The 20,172-nt window shown below is 37.2% G+C and overlaps 1 protein-coding gene across 2 annotated transcripts in view; it reads right to left on the reverse strand.

The window, feature by feature from the left end:
* Nucleotides 1-19,898, reverse strand: part of LOC106666932 (growth arrest-specific protein 2-like) — a 104,622-nt gene extending 84,724 nt beyond the window's left edge. For both annotated transcript variants that reach the window (XM_024229839.1, XM_024229838.1), the window contains exon 1: nt 19,687-19,898. In XM_024229839.1, the coding sequence (XP_024085607.1) occupies nt 19,687-19,888 (202 nt within the window). In that variant the 5' untranslated portion in view covers nt 19,889-19,898. The remainder of the gene's footprint in view (nt 1-19,686) is intronic.
* Between the last annotated feature and the right edge of the window lie 274 nt (nt 19,899-20,172).

The following is a 20,172-nucleotide window of genomic DNA, read 5'->3' on the forward strand; positions in this document are numbered from 1 at the left end:
TTCAACCCTCGTGTCTTAATTTAGTTGGCAAGAAATATTGACGTTTTGTTGCACTATGTATTTTTATTTATTTTTTTATACCTTATATTTTAACTATCCGGAGATGTATTGTCCATTTTTACAATTAGTTTTTGCCATCTTTCAGGTAACATGTCTATTCGTTTCGCATAAAAATTCCCACCTTTAAGTCCAGGAACGTTTGAACTGCTTTTGAACACTTTCAAACCATTTTAAAAAAAATTGTAAGAAACGAAAAATAGTAGTCACAAAGTAAAATGTCCGGATAATGTAGCGGGTGTGATAATATTTTCCAATCAGTTAGTTGAAAATTATTTGTTCCCCAGAGACACGTGAGGGCGGGCGTTGTAGTGGTGAAAGTCTTTGGATGCAGTTTCCAATGGTTGTATGGGAAATATTTAACATCTGGGGTGGGAGATATTCCCCTCTTTCGCGCTAATAATATACATTCCGTGCCGTAAGGCCACACATAGGTTAGCTGGGACTCTGTAGTTCATCCTGCAAACTTCTCGTTTTCTTCTAGTTTTACTTTTCTGCATATGCTCATCGCTTAATCTTTCGGTACATAATCAGCATCGGCGTGGTATTTTTCCCACGAGCAAATGCCCATGTGTCAGTAGTATGACCTACTCACTGTAACCTAGTATGGCCCTTCACTTTTCGGCACGGCCTCAGTAAACCAAGGACCAATGCCAGTCTTTCTTTGCGGTAATGTGGCAGAAATTTGCGCTCGACGATTTTCCCATTTTTCTTTTATAATATTTTTCATTAATCTTACCACCTCTGCTGTGCGGACAGGATGGTGTAGTCCGTGCGCTGATGCCGCCTCTTAAGCCCCTTTGTTTGCTACTTCATTCCCGGCTATTTCAACATGGCCGGGAGTCCAGCAGCAGTACCTTTTTCCCATCGTGATTGTTCCCTTTTAATCGTTCGTACATTTTATGTATTAGTGGAGCCACGGAGGCTTTTCTCCTGAGTTCTTAGACCGGACTGCGCGCATCCGTACATATTATAATGGTTTTCGATGTATTACACTCAGTTCAAGCGATGTAGCATTCAATTCTGCGGTGTAAACGCTCGCTGTAGGGGGAAGGAATATACCTACGATCTGGCCTTCTATGTACACCGCGCAGCCCATATCCTCTGACGTCTCGCCTATCTGTGAAGATGGGTTTATTATCAGGGTACTTCGTCATCAGGGCGTGGACCTCGCTTTTGTTCAAATATGTTCTTTTTCCCTCTTTTTGTATTTGGCCATATCCCACCGTACGGTAAACGAGGGGAGAATCCAGGGTGGTCTCCCCAAGCCTATAAGATTTCTTTGGATCTTATGGCCAGCAGCCTCGTACGGTTCTCAGTTGTGCGCACCTTTTACTAGATACGGGTCGAAAAGTGTTTCATGTAGGAAATGGTTTGCTTTTGCACATCTGATCGTATAATATTTTAGAGTTAGCTCTTCCCTCTTTTAAACAGGGGAAGGACTCTTGCTTCGATGCAGATATAAGCCCAATTATTACTACATTTAAAAATAGTAGATTTAATCACGCCTGAAAATGTTCACTGATTATTAATTACGGTAATGTTCGTAATTAATAATCAGCGTACACGTCTCAATTATCGATTGTTATTAGTCAATCACGTTTAAATATAAACTAAATATTTTTTAGTTTTGAATTCTTTTTAATAATTGGATTAATATTTAAAAGAAAACCTTGTATATTAAAGCGTTAATAAGAAACTTCGCACGTTTAAACTTTAGGCAGTTGGTCCGAATGTTAAGGTGCAATGTTAATAGCAATAGATAACAACCAAATAGCATAGATGTAAGTAGAGATCTGACTACTTCTTGAATAGCACGATTCGGCCACCACAGGATCATTCACAATTTCACTTTGCCCACGTGCTAAATATGAAGATAATTTATGTACCATTCAGTTGCTCACGTTTTTTTCAACTGGCAAACGGTTCACTATCTCCGGCCTGACGACTTTTCTTTCCCACGCCCCTGGCCTCTTCTCATTTCTATTTCAACGACTGAGTTTTGTTATTCCGTCATGTCGCCGTGGTACGAGGTTCGTTAAGCGACCGGAAAGCTAAAGAAAGAACAAAAGTTGTCGACGCGCCGGTTTTAATTTCCCTTTGAAAATGGGGTTTTGAAAGAATAAAGCGCCTATTAACAACGAATCGAGGAGAGCCGGTTACTTGATGGACTTTTGCCGGTGGTAGAGTAGCGGCGTATCTAGCCGAAGGTCGTGGGATCGAATCCCGCTCGTGACACTGACTTTTTTATCTCAAATAAAAACCTTAATTAATTGAAAGTTAATCATAATGGTAAAGTTCTTGTTGATGCACTTGCTCGCCTTACTTTAGTCACTTACTTTACATCTGCCACTTTCTGCCACTTGATATGTAAATATCGATGATGTGGCGGATGCTTTTAAAGCCAAAGTTTCAGCAAAAATTAGGATTGGAAAATTACTATGCGTAGTTCTGTAAGGGAAGGTGACATTCCAAGGATAAGGGTGTGTCCTCCGGACAAAAGGGCAAGCCCAGCGTGGCCGATCGGTCGGATGCCTGAATAAAATGGTATTACTGTTACCGTCCGTGTCGCTTTTGTTTTATACACACTTTTTTTAATAGCCCTCTCAAATACTTTAAAATTAGACCGTCCGAAAGGTTGGACGTGCATTTGACAGAATGCTTATAAAATAAAATTTTTGTTTCGAATTTCTGATTAAAAAATACCATCAAATGTTATATTTTACTATAACCAGAGGTAGAAAAGTTGCTTTAAGTAGGTTTTTTGGTACCAGTTGGTCAGCAGTGTTCTTCCATGATAAGACCATCCAGGAAAGACAGCTGATCATCCATTTCTCAGGTGAATTGCATGGATGGTTGAAATGAAATGAATGCCACCGTAATTTCCTTATTTCATTTGCCTTTACCACTAAGTAACAAATCATCTACATATTTTTTAATTATTTTTATTCCAAAGTCATAATTCAGCTTAATTCAATCGAACAACTCTTGCATAATCGAGTCTGATAAGGCAGAGTAAAGAGTTCCACCCATGGCAACCCCAGTTACCTGTTCATAAAATTTATCTTCATGTTTAAAATATCCCATGAAAGCATCAAGGGCCGCCATGCAGATATCGTGATTGGTTGTGTACAACGAGCCGTCAATCTGGTTGACAGGTGGTGCAAAAGGGAGGAGCTATCTACAAAACCATAATGATTCCATTCACAAGGAAGAGGACAATAGGAAGCCTAAAAACTCCAAGTCTAAACGGGACCCCGATCCCATTTTCCAAGGAGGCCAAATATCTAGGGATCACACTAGGCCAGCGTCTCACATGGAATCCACATTTGACTAAAAGCACCCGGAGAGGAAAAACGGAGGGAGGTACAAAAGGCTCTGCACTAAAACCTGTGGATTAAACCCCAAAATGACCCTACGGCTATCCATCTGCGTCTTAAGACCAATGATGACATATGTGTCGGTGAAGTGGTGGAACCAAAGCTATCAAGCTTAAGTGGCACCCAAAGACAAGCCTGTCCCAGTGTCACTGGAGCCATGCAGTTTTCCAGTCTGAAATCAGCGACTGAACACTGCGCTAGGGAAATAAAAAGGTTGGGAATACATTCCCGCAAGATAGCCATCTTTACTGACAGCCAGGCAGCACTAAAGGCCCTAGCCTTGTGCGAGGTGAAGGTAAAGGGAGTTTGGAACTGCATGGAGGTCCTGACGGAAGTCAGAGACAGTAATTACTTGACCCTGGCATGTGTCCCTAGGCACTCGGGGCATAGAGGCAACGAAAAGGTTGACATGTTGGTCAAAGAGAAGGCTAACAAGGGACTCTCAAGTTCCTGAATCCTACCGTGGCTTAGCATCCTGCCACAAAAGAGGATACATCTTAAAATGGATCCATAATCCGACACCTCGTGGAACATTGCCATAGGCATGATGCATGCGAACAGATTGATAGAAGGACCTACCGCAAAACATACATAGGAGTTACTGGAAGGCAACCGCAATCGAATCAGGATTCAGGTTGGACTCCTCACAGGACACTGCCACTTAAGCAAGTAGATGCACCGGATAGAAGAACAAACAGAAGAAACACTGTTCTAACAGGAAGAGAAATAGACCGCAGAACACATTTTATGTTTCTGTGAAGGTCTATGTAGGTGCAGGTTCTTGCAACTAGTGCAGAAAAAACTGCAAGCAATATCCTTAACTAAGGAGCCGCTGCAAAGCTATGGAGGCTGATTAACAACCTGAACCTGGCCGGTGAGTTATAAAAACAAGGGAACACAATAGATCTATTCAGGTCGAGGTGCAGGCGTTGGGACCGCCTCTTTTATCCCTATCCATATCAATATACTGCCGAATTTCCCAAAATATAAAGAAATATGAAAGTGTCATGTTTTATGCGGGAGATTCGACGGTAAAATGTTTTTGCAATCCTTAAAAAATGATCTAGGGTTTTAGCTATTTAAATTTTTCTTTATGTTTTGACGTTAAAAATTAATTAATTAAAACTTGACTTTGGTTGGCTGAGGTAGAGCGTTCTGTCTGAAATCACTCATTGTCTAGGCTCAAGACACGGGAAAAATCGGAGTTGACTGATGCGGTTTAACGAAGGAACTACCGTTTGTTTTGGATTAAACGTCCATGTGGCGGCAGCCGATGTGGTATTTCCCAAATCCAAACATGTCAATGAAAATCATCACTTTTTGATGGGTTTGGGAGGAGTGATGCCAAATTATAGCAATCCTTTCCTTCGGCCGAAGTAGATATATTGTCGAATACCTATAACTTTACCAATCCCTTGGAAAGAGCGCTTTTCCTTATAAAGCTAAGCACTTTCCTTGGAGCATCTTCGCGGACCTCCTTTGATGTGAGAAATGTCCTACCGATATGGCTGTACCGTAAACGAGCTAATCCTTCACATTCATAAACTATATGTGCCGATGTTTATGGAGTTGAAAACACACGCATTATGTAGACTTTTACAGCTGCCTGGATGTCTGACAGTATGTATATCTGTGCGCCTTTCATATTTTTCTTTATTAAATCTGGACAGAGTTGTATTGCATGGACTTCAGCTAAAAAATCGTTGGGGTTAGTCAAAGGGCTTCGCTAGGATGTAGTTCGGCCCTTTTATCCCTACGCCTTCTCCCTATTCCATCTTAGATCCAACTGTGTACCATATTAATTTGGTTTGAAACTTGGGGCCGCCTTTTTCCGAATGTCTCTATTATCTGTCTACTTGGAAGGGTCTGTCAAAATTAAGCTTTTCTCTCATTTTGTCAGATACATAATTTTTGTACATTATTTGTTTCTTTCATTTTTGTCAGATTCCTTCAATACACGGATGGCTATATAATTATAGCCATCTCCTTTATTTTAATTCTTTCCAGAATTCTGTGATGGCTCCACTTAGATCTGGTTTTATTTCTTTGTATCACAGGAGTCTGTTAGCACTCTTAACAGCCACCTTTTGTACATAAGCATGTCGGGGTGGAATGTCGAGTGCTGTTTCCATTGAAGTAATGTGGGAGATTGCATTGCCCCTGTTTTCATATTGACACTACCTTAACTGTTATTAGTTATTAACATCATTCTTGATCAAAGAATCTAACTGGTTCCTCCGATTTGCCATGTGTACAACACTTCAAATTACCATAACATTTTTCCCTCATCTAAATTTAACAAGGAGCGTAAAACCACTCAACTCGAAGAATTATGAACATTTTACAACTTTCCATTAACGATGAGCTTGTGGAATCACTAAAATTTTGCCCCATAACAAATATTTTTATGCATTATCTTAAAGAATAGGTGCGAAATCATAAATGAAAGAGTTATCATTCAACGAAGTTTGAAATACTAGTAATATATAATAATCCTCTTCCCTCAGATTTCTTCACCAGCAAAGCGTTTAAATACAGAGTTCCAATTGTTGTAAGGTAAAAACGAGGATGGATACGCGCGTTTTAGTGCCTCAAAAAGCCCACGCTCGAATAGGTCCTTGTGAAACCGCGAGCAGTACTCCTACAACAACATCATAATTTTATTTATACGACTTATGACATCAACCGTTCTCGATTGCTCAACGGTCTCTAACAGTGGCGTTTAATTCATTTTTGTTTATTTTTTACGGATTACATTTTGCACTATCAAACGTCATTTTTTTCTCGAGATTTACATGACACAAGTGATACAGAGTAGTTCTGAGACACAAACAACAAAATCGGTCTAAGGTTATACGTTATTAATCAACCGGGAAAAAATGTACGAAAATATTCTTCAGTAAATGACATTGAAAAATAAATTCACTCAAATTAAAATTAGTAAATTTATCAAGTGAAGAGTTTTCCACTCAGTACTTCCTGAAGTTACATCGTGATATGCTACGAGGACTGCACAAGCAAGGTGTTTCAACGCCCATAAGGCTTGCCTCTCCCTACTTATATTAACCTTGACGTCAGGCCTTCTTCATATGCAATATGAATTTACTCCAAATTCATATGAAGACCGATTTAAAAAAGAAACCATTGCTATTTCCTGCCCCACGGATCGGTCTGTGAGACACGTTTCGGCATTTCACCATCTTCAGTGTTGGTTTTAGTGTTTGGTCTGTGCGTAGTCTGTCAGTCAGTCTGGAACTGTTTATATATAAACATAAGGATGGAATACCAAAAAATCCTTTCTTAGCGGCTATCCTTGTCATTATAAGATCGCATTGTGGAAATTTCAACTCTTTAGATCCAGCGGTTTGGTCTGTGCGTTGTCTGCCCGTCAGTCACAAAAATTATACATATTTCGAATCTCTTATCCACACACACACACACACGCGCGCACACACACACATACCAAAAGATAAGCAATAACTTAATAGAATTAAAAAATTAATTTAATTAATTTCTGCATGTCACCACTGATCAATAATAAAATACTTCAATTAAAATAAATTAATAGAATTGATAAATGATGGAGTGAGTGTGGTGTTCAATCCTTTTTAAAAAGATAGTTCCTACTCACATAAGTTGTTTTGCAACGATCCGGATTTCGAGCCTTTTAGCTCATCATCAGGTTGAAGGATTTCTACAACCACGTCTCTCGACATGTTTGACATTAGTATAATATATAGGCCAAAGGGGTAGGGAAATAAAAACAAGAGTAAAAGAACACTTGCCTAAATCGAGCAAATTTTCGGAATTTAAGGACCATCTAAAAGAAACAAAACATAATTTCAATTCAAATTTAAATACGAGAGTGTTACATAGTTTCAACAAAGGGAAAGAACTAGATTGGTTTGAGAAATTTGAAATTAAAAAATGTAAAATTGAACATGGTGATAAATGCATTAATAATATAACAGATTTTGATCTACCTCCCATTTTAAATATGTACATAAATAATATCAAACATCCAAATAATTAAACTAATTATTTTAATTGTTATTATTTTTATAGTAATTTAATAATATTAAGTATTTACTAGTATAATATTTATTTGTGTTATAATTTCCGCGTTTCGCACGTTCAAATTGAGCGCCATTAAAAAAATCAGCTGCTAATTGGAATGTCGCGTTGGCGGAGGTATCAGCGGGTTCACTTTGGCAATTCATGCCGAGAGACGTGGTTGTAGAAGTCCTTCAACCTGATGATGAGCTAAGAGGCTCGAAATCCGGAGCGTTGCAGAAACACTTACTGTGAGTAGGAACTATCTTTTTAAAAAGGATTAAAATAAATTAATGTTACATCACTGCACAAAAATATTGTGAGATGAAGGATCGTCCTGGTGCGCCTATCCTAGATGTTTTTGTCTGTCAGTTGCTTTTCGGCTCTCCAGTGGTGGGTTTGGCAACTGACAAACTCAAATCTCTACCGCTGAAGATGAACGGAACACTGGAAGAAAAACGACAAAGTTGGAGAAGTTCTTGTTGTTGTTGGTTTTTAAATTTTTTAATCTAGATCGTATAGCATTAAGTGATGGCAAAAACGCAAGGAAGTTGTGTTTCGGAAGTAACAATTCAATTACTAACTATTAATTTAGGTTTTTAGTTAAGATAAAAAAGTCAATGGCACGAGCGGGATTCGAACCCACGATCTTCGACTAGATACGCCGCTGCTTTACCACGTGAGCTATCGTGACCTAGAGCCACTCGGACACTAACTTCCCATCTTAACGCCACCTTTTGAATTTTCCTTCCTTTTATCTCAACTCAAAACCTTAATTAATTGAAAGATATTAATTGGTCAAGCGGACCACGAAATTAGTGAATTCAATTATTAACGTTGTTGATCGTACCAAGCATAGGCATATTTAATAACTTGACGTAAAACATGTAATTAAGGATTTCAGTATGGGTACGGGCCTACCTAGGCTTTTAAACCCTGGGGTCCTGGTCACCCGCCCTGCGTAATATATATAAGGATTTCAGTTAAAGCAGAGGAATTTTAACATAGACCTAGATATGTGATAAAATAGTACCATCGTACATGAAATACTACACGCGTCAAGGGCTTTCAATCGCCTCTACTGAAAATAGTTTAAAAGGGAACGTAAAGTAGTACTTTAGCGTCTAAAAGGGCCCTGATGAACAATTAAAATAAATAGTCTGAAAGTTGAAAGTTGGTCCGAACTTATTTATATATTTGTGTTTACCGTCAGCGGTTCGTTTTCCGGTAATTGATTTAAAATTATGGCAACAATAGTTTAAATTGTAATCTTAATAGTTCATAAAAACAGTCATGAAGTTGCAAGATTTCACACGACAAGAAAATGATAATGTTTTAATCGTGTATTTGACCTCTTTTTTTTAAACAGTATATTCACAACTCGACAAAACGTGCAAAAAATGAACTGAAAACAGGGGGTCAATTAATAGAAATGAACTGGAGCGGACTTATAACACGGTCGAGTTCATTAAGTCATGTCATCACAGTTTGTTTAACAGAGAAAGAAGTTTCTTTCTAATAATAACTATGATAACTATAACCAATGACTGTAGGTGGAGTTCATAATTATATTTTTTGTAAAGGAACGAAAGGTTTGCAGCGCGGCCGATCCCGCATTTCACCACATCAGTGTTGGTCTATTATANCAAAAAAAAAAAAAATAAAGTACTAATTAAAAAAAAAAAAATGGATAAGAGAAAAAAAGGGGAAAAATGTAAATAATTAAGGTTTTTAGTTAAGATACAAAGTCACTGGCACGAGCGGGATTCGAACCCACGATCTTCGGCTTGATACGCCGCTGCTCTACCACTTGAGCTATCGTGTCCGAGTGGATCCAACTTCCCATCTCAACCGCACCTTTTGAATTTTCCCTCCTTTTTGCCGTGTCAAAAGTCGTGTAATCGGGTTGGATTCTCGACGACAAATGAAATGGCCACGGAGAGCTTTAGTGAAGTATACTTCATTTTTAATTATGAAAAATGGCAAAAAGGTCATGGGTTCGAATCCCGCTCGTGCCATCGACTTTTTTATCTAAACTAAAAACCTTAATTAATTGTAATATATTAATTGGTCTAGCGGACCACGAAATTAGTAAATAATTAATTTAAAGAAAAAATTCTGTAATTAAAAGATCAATCAAAAAACGGGGGTGGGTGTGTTCTGTAATTCTAATTTACTTACCCACTTCCTTCCTGTACGAATTGCTCCGCACGAAGCTCGGGCCCGATTCTTTCTGACTTCGTAGCAGTTGTTTCGACGGATGTCAGATGGATTTGAGCGATCGTTGAATACAGTAAAATGTATGTGGGGGTTCCGTGGATTAATGGTTTATGCTATTTGTTACACAGTGTAAAATAAGAAGGAAATCATAAAGCCAGAAACACACTTCCCTGATGCTACGCCATGCGACGCTACCCGACGCAAATCCAAACTCCAATTTTCCATAAGGTTGCATTACCCCCGAGCGCATCTACCCGACACTCTGCGATCACCACTGTCCAGATATTCGTCGGGTCGCATCGGGTACAGTCGAAGACAAAAGAACCGGTGACTCATATTTTTATTCAAACTACATGTATTATTGTCGTTATATTAATTACAACATATTTATTTTAATAGAAACCAAATTAACTGTGATTAAAAATAATTAGTTTTAATTTAAAAAATTAATTTTAATGGTTTGGTAGAACATTAATCAAAACACCGGAATACGATTTTTTGATATAATGAATTTAACTAACAATTTATTGTACTCCCTTCGGCGGTACATATACTAAAATTGGAACAATTTATTACACGGTTTTGCTCATAAAATTTAATTAACAATTAATTTCATAGTTTTGCTCGTAAAATTACACCATTTTGTAATGTCGGGTAGCATCAGAACAGGACACTCATATTTTTTGTAGTTTATTTCAAACTAAGTACATGTAATTTTGTCGTTATATTAATTACAACATGTTATTTTAATGTAAACAAAATTCAACGAGATAAAAAATGCATAAGTTTTTATAAACATTGTTTAATTATGATGGTTAGGAGTAACTTCATTTAAAACATTTAAGTTTAACAAACAATTTATTAGATGGTTGTGCTCATAAAATTTAACTAACAATTTATTACATGGTTTTGCTCAAAATAGTGCATTAAGAACAAAAGATGCGTTGCGATTGTGATAGTGATTATTGTGATGAACGCTGTGGACTGTACGCGACGTGTGCTTGCGTCGGATAGATGTGCACACCTCACCAAAACGTGGCAAGGCGTCGGGTAGCATCGGGTAGCGTCGCATGGCGTAGCATCGGGTAAGTGTGTTCCTGGCTTAAATCATGTAGATGATGAATTAAAAATGACTGTTTTTCCAACAATGAGGTCGGGAAAATTTATCTCAAATTTTAATCAAAACTAATGATTACAAGGCTCACAGAAAGTGAGGAAAGGTCAAAAATACAAAAATTGGCTATATGAGAGTATCAAAAAGTGACCAAAATACCGATTTACAGCCTCGAACCTCAACATTATTATGATACAATTGTTGGGTCGGTAAGACAAATAGCATTGGTTAATTTTATAAATCTCCGAATATGCAATGAACATAGCAGGGAGTTTAAAGCGGTGCTGTGACATTGCTATTCAAGAAGTTCTGGAGAGAGGGAAAAAAAATTTTTTTCCAATGAAAAACAGGAAGAACTAGAGACTCGCATGGCTACCCTTATTTGGCTATTTAATAGTAATTCGAAATTCGGCGTAAGTCATGTTGAAGCAAAAACATTAGCAAATGGAACAAGGTACCTATTGTTCCCTTTGCAAAAGACATTAAGCTCTGAAAAGCTTTTTACCTCGCAAGGCCAAAAGATCTGTAGAACGGTCGCATTAATCAAATTCTAAGAAAAAAGCATATACATATTACATACAATTTATTGTCGTATAATCCTTCTAAACTGGAGGAGACCAGGAGAGCTACAGCGGATTCCTCTTCTTCTCTGTAAGGCTTTCAGAGGAGATAGCTTATCGTATGAAGAATTTAACCAGGCCTTACAATCACAGATAAATATATTCAAATTATTATTGTATTGATATAAGAGAACGTGGCCATGGCGTCCCGGTATTATTTAGCGCTGAAAAACTAAATGATCTTAAGGTACTTCTGCAGTTTAGAAATAAGTATGTTCCAGAAGAAAAAAATTGTTTGGACTACTAACTTGTTCTACCCCTATTGTGGGTTATGAAGTCCTGCGAAAAATGGTGAAAGATGTGGGTGTATCTAACCCGGAAGCTACTTCATCCGCGAAATTGTGAAAACACCTCCCCACATTATCTCAACCTTCCGACCTAAAAGAAGCAGAGATAGAACAGCTTCATTTATTTTATGGGCCACACGTTGGGGGTTCGTAAAAACATAAACGACTTCGAGACGACGTCTACCAGACATCTAAAATTTCGAAACTCTTACTAGTAATGAAAAATGTTAAAACCGAAGCATTTAAAGTAAATACTCTTGAGGAAATAAACATAAATCTTGGTTATGAACTCATTGAAATGAGAGTGATAATGAAAAGAAATAATGACCTATTTGGAAAGTACCTTTCAGGAGCAAGAAAGTTGTTCACATGAACAAAGAAATACAATCCCAGAAAAACCGCAACTGAAAAAACCAAAAAAAGGGTTTTAATTAAATGGAAAATTGAACCAAAAATATCATAAATTAAATTTTTCAAGAAACACATAAAAATAAAAAGCTCCGAAAAAAAGTAGAACGCGAAAAATTAATTAACCTCCATCCAACTAAACTGTTCAAAAATGATTTGGGATACTGCCAATTTTGTAGTATTTACTTTCCTTAGCATTTTTATTATAAATTGCATAAAAATTTATTAGAAACTATTATGGTTTTTACTGAAGGAAAATTTAATTAAGGGATTTTGAAAAATAACGAAATAAATGGTTTTAATTTAATAATTTTGTTTATTGGGCACAATAATTATTTAAACAATTAATACCGTGTGTAATGTCCGTTGTTAGCTAAAACTGCTGTGGACCTGTTAAGCATACTGTTAACAAGGTTGTAACTTTTTTCGTATGGAATTTCACTCTATAGATGTTGAAACGCTGCACTCAGTTGTTGCAGGTCAACTGGCTGCGGATGGTGATCGAAAAGCCTTCTCAGCAACGCATCCCACAAGTGCTCAGTGGGATTCAGGTCTGGAGATATTGGGGGAATGGGCAGATGGGAAATTCTCAGGTTTTCTAACGCATGGTCTGCCTCTATGATGTCTGGGCATTGTCATCCAGAAATCGAAAATCCCTGCCAATGATATCCCTGGTTTGAGGAATGTACTACTCGATAATTTCTTGCACATACCGGACTGCGGTGAGGTTGCTTTCAACAATATGGACACCTGTTCGTCCTCACAAAAATTCCTAGACCGGATCATTACGCCGCCTCCTCCACACTGCACAGAAGGGAGCACGAACTGGGCCTTTATGCAACTCCGGTTCACGGTAGACTTCGTCGCCTGGTCTCATTATACTGACAGAAACTCCACTTATCAGTAAACATAACAGCATTCCACCAATTGTGTTCTCTTCTAGGCTCTCGTTGCATCATATTTACCTGAGTTGCTGGTGGCGGGCTGTAGCTGCACGTCGTCTCTAAGGGGCAGACGATATGAGGCCAACTTCCCACCGACGATTACGAATATTTGTATATAAAGGCCTTGCCAAAACATCTTGTAATTCATTTAGGATCCGGCGGGCACTATAGAAAGGGTTCTGTCTTGCAGCAGTGACCATATTTCTGTCCTCCCTTACCGTCGTAAAGTGCTAAGATTCACTACCAGGCATCCTACTGGTACTTCCAGCCTCTCGTAATCGGGCTAATAAAGCCCGGGAGACCACGGCTGACAAACGCCTCTGAGATATCCACTTGCCGGTGACCTCGATTACTCATTCTCACAATAATATTGCGAACTTGTGGTTCAATATAATGTCTTTCCATGGTTAAAGAGAATAGAAGTTGATTAAAATGGAGAAAAGGTGTTTGTTTACAAAATGAGTAATCTCCACATTTACTGTTCTTAACTACATCCATTAACTAGGATTAACATTTCTTTGTACTCTCTATTTTGTTTTATCCAATTAACACGAATATATCGGTTAATCTAATGAAATAATAGAAATGTGTGGTGATTAGTGACCATGTGGAAAGCTTGGTAAATGTTTTGAGAACTGACATTAAAAATAAACTAAAATTACGAGCACAGCGGTCTTTCTTGCATGGTTTATACAATGAGCTGAATCTGGAATTAGAAGAAAATTGTCATTATTTAAATAAAAATTATAATTTGAATATGATAAGTGTGATAATGAAGGCAAGAGGCTGCTGCCTCTTAATTACTCGGTTCACAGAAATGAGGAGGCGTACCGTTGTGCTTTGTATAATTTAGGCGTGTATGAGGATGGCTTCCATTTTTGGGCGGTGTGCCCTCCATTGAAGGAATTCAGACTTAGGTGGTTTGGCAAATTGTTTTTAGNTGCTTTACTCTCATGTCCAGATATTGGGATGTAAGACCGATATAAGTTGCCGGGCAGTTTAAATAGTTGATCTTGTAGATTACGTGAGATTTATTTGTTATTGGTTTGGGATCTTTAATTTTGGAAAAAAGTGTTTGAATTGTTTTATAATTTTTGAAAGCTATTTTGAAGTTATCGGACAAGAGAAATGTGTTTAATTATGCCTATTCAATTTTGAGCAGTTTATATTATGAAATAAAAGTTTATGTACAAAATCAATACAGTAAAAAATAAGTATTTAAGTGATTCATTTATATAATTTGTTTCCTTGTTTGTTATAAAACACAAATAAATTGTTAAACAATCGTAGTATATTTTTTTAATATGTGTCATTTTGCCTGTTTCTACAATGTAAGTTTTCTTCCAACTTGTAGTACTTACTACCGTATTTTTATTTTATTTTTTATTTAATATATTTATAACAATCTGTAACATTATTTACAACATGTAAGGAATTATTATATTTGCAAGTGACATGGATCTACCGGCTTGAGGGGAGTTGACAACGATTGTGATTCTCCCGTCTGTACGCTATTAATACATTTATTAAATTCACATTTTCGCTATAATGTTTAGAATGAATTGATGATGTCGCCAGTTTTAATTATTATTTATTTTTATCATTTTTGGTATTGTAGCAAAAGGAAATATTAAATTTTGTACTAATGCAAAAAAATAGAAATAATAATTTTTCAATATTTTTTTAAAATAATAATAATAGGCATCTCACAAGTGAAACCACAACAAATACAACTGAAGTTCTGAAAAAAACTTTAAATTTTTTATTCTCATATTATATTTTATATCATTACACCAAATTATTTGATGTGTCAAATTCGGTACTAACTATTACATGTAATACATAAACAAAATAACATAATTAAAATGTATACATGTTAATGTTCCACATTGGATAGTTTAAAGAGTTCTTAATAATATACGCAAACAACCTGACGCTCGTATTTTGGTGTTCAATGAAAATATACGCATGTTTATAGTTTTATTAATTACAACATAATTATTATTATGTAAAGCAATTAAACGAGATCAGAAATTCATGATTTATAAAAACAAAATGTTAAATTGTTTGAAAGAAAATTCACCACTTCATCACATTTCGTCTCAGATTGACACTTTGGCCAAATTAATCCAAAACATCCACAAAAAGTAGGTGTTTTAACTGGTTTTTATTTTTTCAGCTACCGGTGGAGGTGTTAGTTTTCGAGTTTGAGTTTTGCTGTATTCCACTATTTCTACTAGATCTCGGATACCGATCACTCCAGAAATTGTACATAAAATACAAAAAAATTGGGGTCCACTAGCCACTGTGCCATGCACTTTTGGCAACACTTAAGTTAACTAACTTAATACTTAACTAATTTGTTATAGTGTTAACTAAGGTAACCAAATAAACATTGGTTTATTTACCACGGGTAAATAGCTTAGAATAGTTGTGATCTCAAAAGAATCTGAAAGGAATGATCCAAAAGCAAGATAACATTCAATCCAACAACTCCCGTTTTTTTTAGTTTTTTTTTTAATCTTTCTTATTTTAAAAACAATCAAAGATCTTAAACGTATATCAGTAGCTGTCTTTTCGAGAGGATAACACATTTAACACATACTGTGCATAGTATAAATGCCGCAACAGCGAATAATAGTTCGTAGACATATATAATTATCACGAATTCACCTTCTCCTAAGGTGTTATTATTATTAGTTAAATACCGCGAAAACGATACCTTTTTTACAAAAAAAAAAGATTGTTCTGGTTTGGAAATAAGGATAATTTTTTTAATAAAGGAACAATCGTTCGTCGGCGATGTCAGCCAGTCATGAATCCTTTCATAAGAGGATAATCGGTGTAGTCCTCCCGAACAATGGGCGATACACCTTTTCTTTTTTATCTTTCTGAATTATTTTTGAAATGGTTTACGTATCCAAAATGCATCAACGCTGTACGATCTCGACGTCGTGACAATCGTGGCTCTACTCCCAAGTAGTTTCCCGTATCGTACGAAACTGAACATCCCCATCTTTCCAGCTGAAGATGAAACATCGACATTGTAGATTTAAATTAATCCACATTTGCTTAGCGGTCATAATTGACTATATTAATTACTCCGATTAATTATTCTTTTTATCTACTTGTTTGTTGTTTTTTTTTTTTTTTGTTTTTGAGAGAGAGGGAGATGAAAAGTTAGGTCACAAGCGGGATTCAAACCCAGGGCCTTCAGCTCAATACGCCACTGCTCAAACCACTTGAGCTATCGTGACAAGCTAATTAGTGTCAATTAGTGGTTTGAGCAGCTGTTTATTGAGCCGAAGGCCGAGGGATCGAATCCCGCTCGTGACACTAATTTTTCATCTCAACCAAAATAAACCTTAGGCAAAAAGAATAATTAATTATAGATTTATTTACAATTGTCATTTAGCCTTGATACATCCACCGGCCAACGAAACAATTTGACACCCCGCTTCGGTTGCAAAAAACACGCAATACATTTCCCATTTATCGCCGCTTAGGCAATTAAATGATCGCTGGTTGATTACCCACCCAGCGTAAAAATACAGCTTTTCTGATTAGAAAACGAGTACAGGGGATTACAATCGTCTAGGAAACTCTAACAGTTTACTAAGTGGCGTCTTTTTTAAGTAACCCAGGACCGTTATCTTATTTTGGACTTTTTTCCAAACCCAAAAGAGACTTCTAAACACCAAGCAGTTTTCGGTCGGGCTTGGTTTTCCTGATCCATCTATCGAGTATTAAAATTTAATTGTAAACTACCTACTTCAAACTTACCAAAACAAAATCTTGACCCACGACCTTCGGCTAGAGTGGTTCGAAGTCACGATGTCTCAGGTGGTAGATTGGCGGCGTATCTAGCCGAAGGTCGTGGGTTCCAATCCCGCTCATGACATTGACTTCTTCATCTCAACTAAAAAACTTAATTAATTGAAAGATATTAATTGGTCAATGGACCACGAAAACTAGTGAAATAAATAGGAACGGTTATATATATTAACAATTTTTAAATTATAAAATTTAGAATTTAACAATAACAATTCGAAAAATTTAGAAAGTCTATTAAGCGTTTTTTTGAAAGATTATGGGGAAACAACCCGCTTTGTCATACCTATCCCCACTGATGACGTGGAAAACCCGTATTAATTCCCCTGTTTTCGGTTAATTCTTTACACTGCGGGGGCCATTTACGGTTTTTTATCTGCAATGGTTCTCTTTGTTGCTTGAAGTTTTCGCACTCAAACGGGACATACTCCATGCTGGTTTCCACTTCATCGCATTTCATGTCCGAGATGTGGAATACTTTAAGGTACGCCTTGAAATTCCAAATGTCGGGCTTAATCCAAGGGGCTTTCATCCTTGCTGCTATGCTTGGTAAAAATTAAAAGTCGCCCTACGTTTTTCACTTGTCACCCAACCCATCTGCTACTGTTCGTTTATCCTGTTCTGGAACATCTTTCTGTCGTTTAACCGTCTTACTCGTTCCTGGTCGATTTCTAAGCTTCCAATTCCCCACCCTTTCATTTTACATTTCTAGCCCAGTAGCATTTTCAGGTGTAAATCGTTCAGTGGGACTTTTGCGATCATTTGTAGAGCGTCATTCGATATTGTGAGGTACCCATTTGTCGTAAGCGGTAATGGTATCCGTTGTGCTTTTTCGTGTATTTTTGTATTCCTTTGGGGTTTAGCAATGGACACCAGCCGGCAGCTCCGAATGCTGCTATCGCAATAAAAAACACTTTTATATATGGCAGCCATTGCTGTACCATCGAGGCCACACTCAACTACGGAGTTCTGCCTTGATTTTGAGAAAAGGCATTTCGTTTTTGCATGCTGCGTTAAATAGAGCACTCTCTTATTTCTATGCACTTCACAGTTTTACTAGCATTAATGCGCTTGTTGTTTATTGTTACCTTGTGGTAATTTTGTAATGACGCTTATTGTAGCTCTAGTATGAGTTGTGCTGGAAATATGGGAAGGATCACTATCCTGGGTGTTCCTTCTTTTTATCGAATAGAAACGTAGCGAGACCCGTACTCGCTGTATGTAACTAATGTCTAGGCTTCTTTTCTTCGGGTCACGTTCTGATAGGACACAAAAGAAGAGGCGTTTCGATTAAACACCGCTCCGTAGCAAACTCAATGAAAAAACTCTACTGTGAAATAGAACTCATAATTAAAGATGGATGACAGGTCATTGTGCACTCAGATGAGTTAGAGGAGGTTTCGACTTTTGGGTGTATGAAGCCCTCTCAACCGGAAAATTCGAGACCACTAAAATCGTGAGATGAGAAAAGAAATTTAAGGTCGTGGCCCTACTAATTCTGAAATGGGATAGTGTTAAACACCAAACACAGTTAGATAATCGTTCTAATTAGCATCAACTAAAAAATTTTTTTATTAATGACTACAAATATTAGGAAGTTTGAGTATACTTTTAAACTCCGGCGTGTCTTTTTGAAGGGGTTAAAATGTTTGCATAGGTCTATACTACAAAGAGAAAACTGAATAAAGAAAGATAAAAACTAAGTGAAAAATATATATAATTACACATACTTCATCATTAATGTCCCAGATTATCCACAAATTCTTAACCCCTCGGTCAACACAAAAGCACATAGTCACAATAATCCACACTTCCTGTTTCACTTTAACCTCCTGTCGACCAATCAAAGAATAACAAAATTATCGGCGAACCAATTTGCGACTACATCTCTGATAAAAAATACTCCTTCCTACGATACGCCGTTCCATGCTTCCCCGAGTGAAAAATATCAGATATTACTATAGTTTCTTGCATCAAAACTTTCTTTACGTTGAAAAGGAGTTAAATTATATTCACACCCACCATCTTGAAACATGCGATAATAATGGACTAAATAAAAAATCGATATTGATATTTAGAACAAAGAGGGAGGGGGAGAGAGAAATAGTCAAAGGGAGTTAAAAATCAGGAGGTAGTAACTTTACAGTTAAATTACATTGTGAGAGAGTATAAGAAAGAGTTATAGAGTTTGAAAGAAGGAAAAAGAGTGAATGAGAAAGAAATACAGAAAATATAAAATAGTGGACGAGAAGAGGAAAAGAAAAAGGAAATAAGTGACAGCGAGAAAGCGGGGGCGAGGGAGCGATAGAGGCGGTGACAAAGAAAGAAAGGAAGACAGAAAGAAGAGAGAGTGAGAAAGAAAAGAGAGAGAAAGGAGGGAGAGATCTGAGAGAGAGATTAATAGTAAATAGAAGAAGTGCGTAAGCTCCAATCAATACAATACTGATTTAAACATTCTGTTGTATAAAGAAATTGTTAATTGTTGTTGATGATTGTTCCTCATTACAGTGCATTGCATTAAGCATATATGGTAAAGAACTATTAATTGAAAATATCATAATTGACAAAAATAGGCTAGTAATCACTTAACACTCGATATTTTTCCAGTCGCATACCAATTTGTATTGCACAGTACACTACAACACAAGGTAATTCATACATGCGTACACAACAATATTCTTGGAAGATTACTCAAGACTTAATAGAAGTGAAATGTCTAACGTAACGCACAGTACTAATTTTCACTCTTATGACTTTATATTGAATACTTACTTAGGGTTTTGTTGAGCCAGTCGGCGAGATCTTCTTGAAGTGGTAGAAGTCGTTTGTGTTGGCCGTGGGCGATCTTCTCCTGATAATACTCCAGACACTCTTGTTCGGTTTCTGGAGTCTTCCATTCCTGGTCGGTCGAGAGGTTCCAGATGCCCCTCGCCCGCCCTATAGGCGTCTTCAAGCCTACCGGCGACGAGCCCATGGTCCTGCAACAAAGTGGTCGGTAAAAATTCGGAAGTCAGCTTGGGCAACGAAACATGTAATAACAGACGCCACCCCCCCCCCAAAGCACCTTTTTTTATCATCCCCCTTGGCAATAATGGAGCGAGAGGTAAAGAGCCCTTTAAAACACCCCTAGTGCCGACATAAAGTGGGGGGTGAGGTGGGTTAAGACACAATAAATAGTGCTCCGGACCAAAAATAGATTAACTTTTATTAATGCATGTACTGTTCGTCCGTAAGGTCGATAAAAACAAAAATTTTCTC

Source organism: Cimex lectularius, unplaced genomic scaffold (assembly GCF_000648675.2).
Source record: "Cimex lectularius strain Harlan isolate CLEC.00 unplaced genomic scaffold, Clec_2.1 scaffold381, whole genome shotgun sequence".
Classification (NCBI taxonomy): Eukaryota; Metazoa; Arthropoda; class Insecta; order Hemiptera; family Cimicidae; genus Cimex; species Cimex lectularius.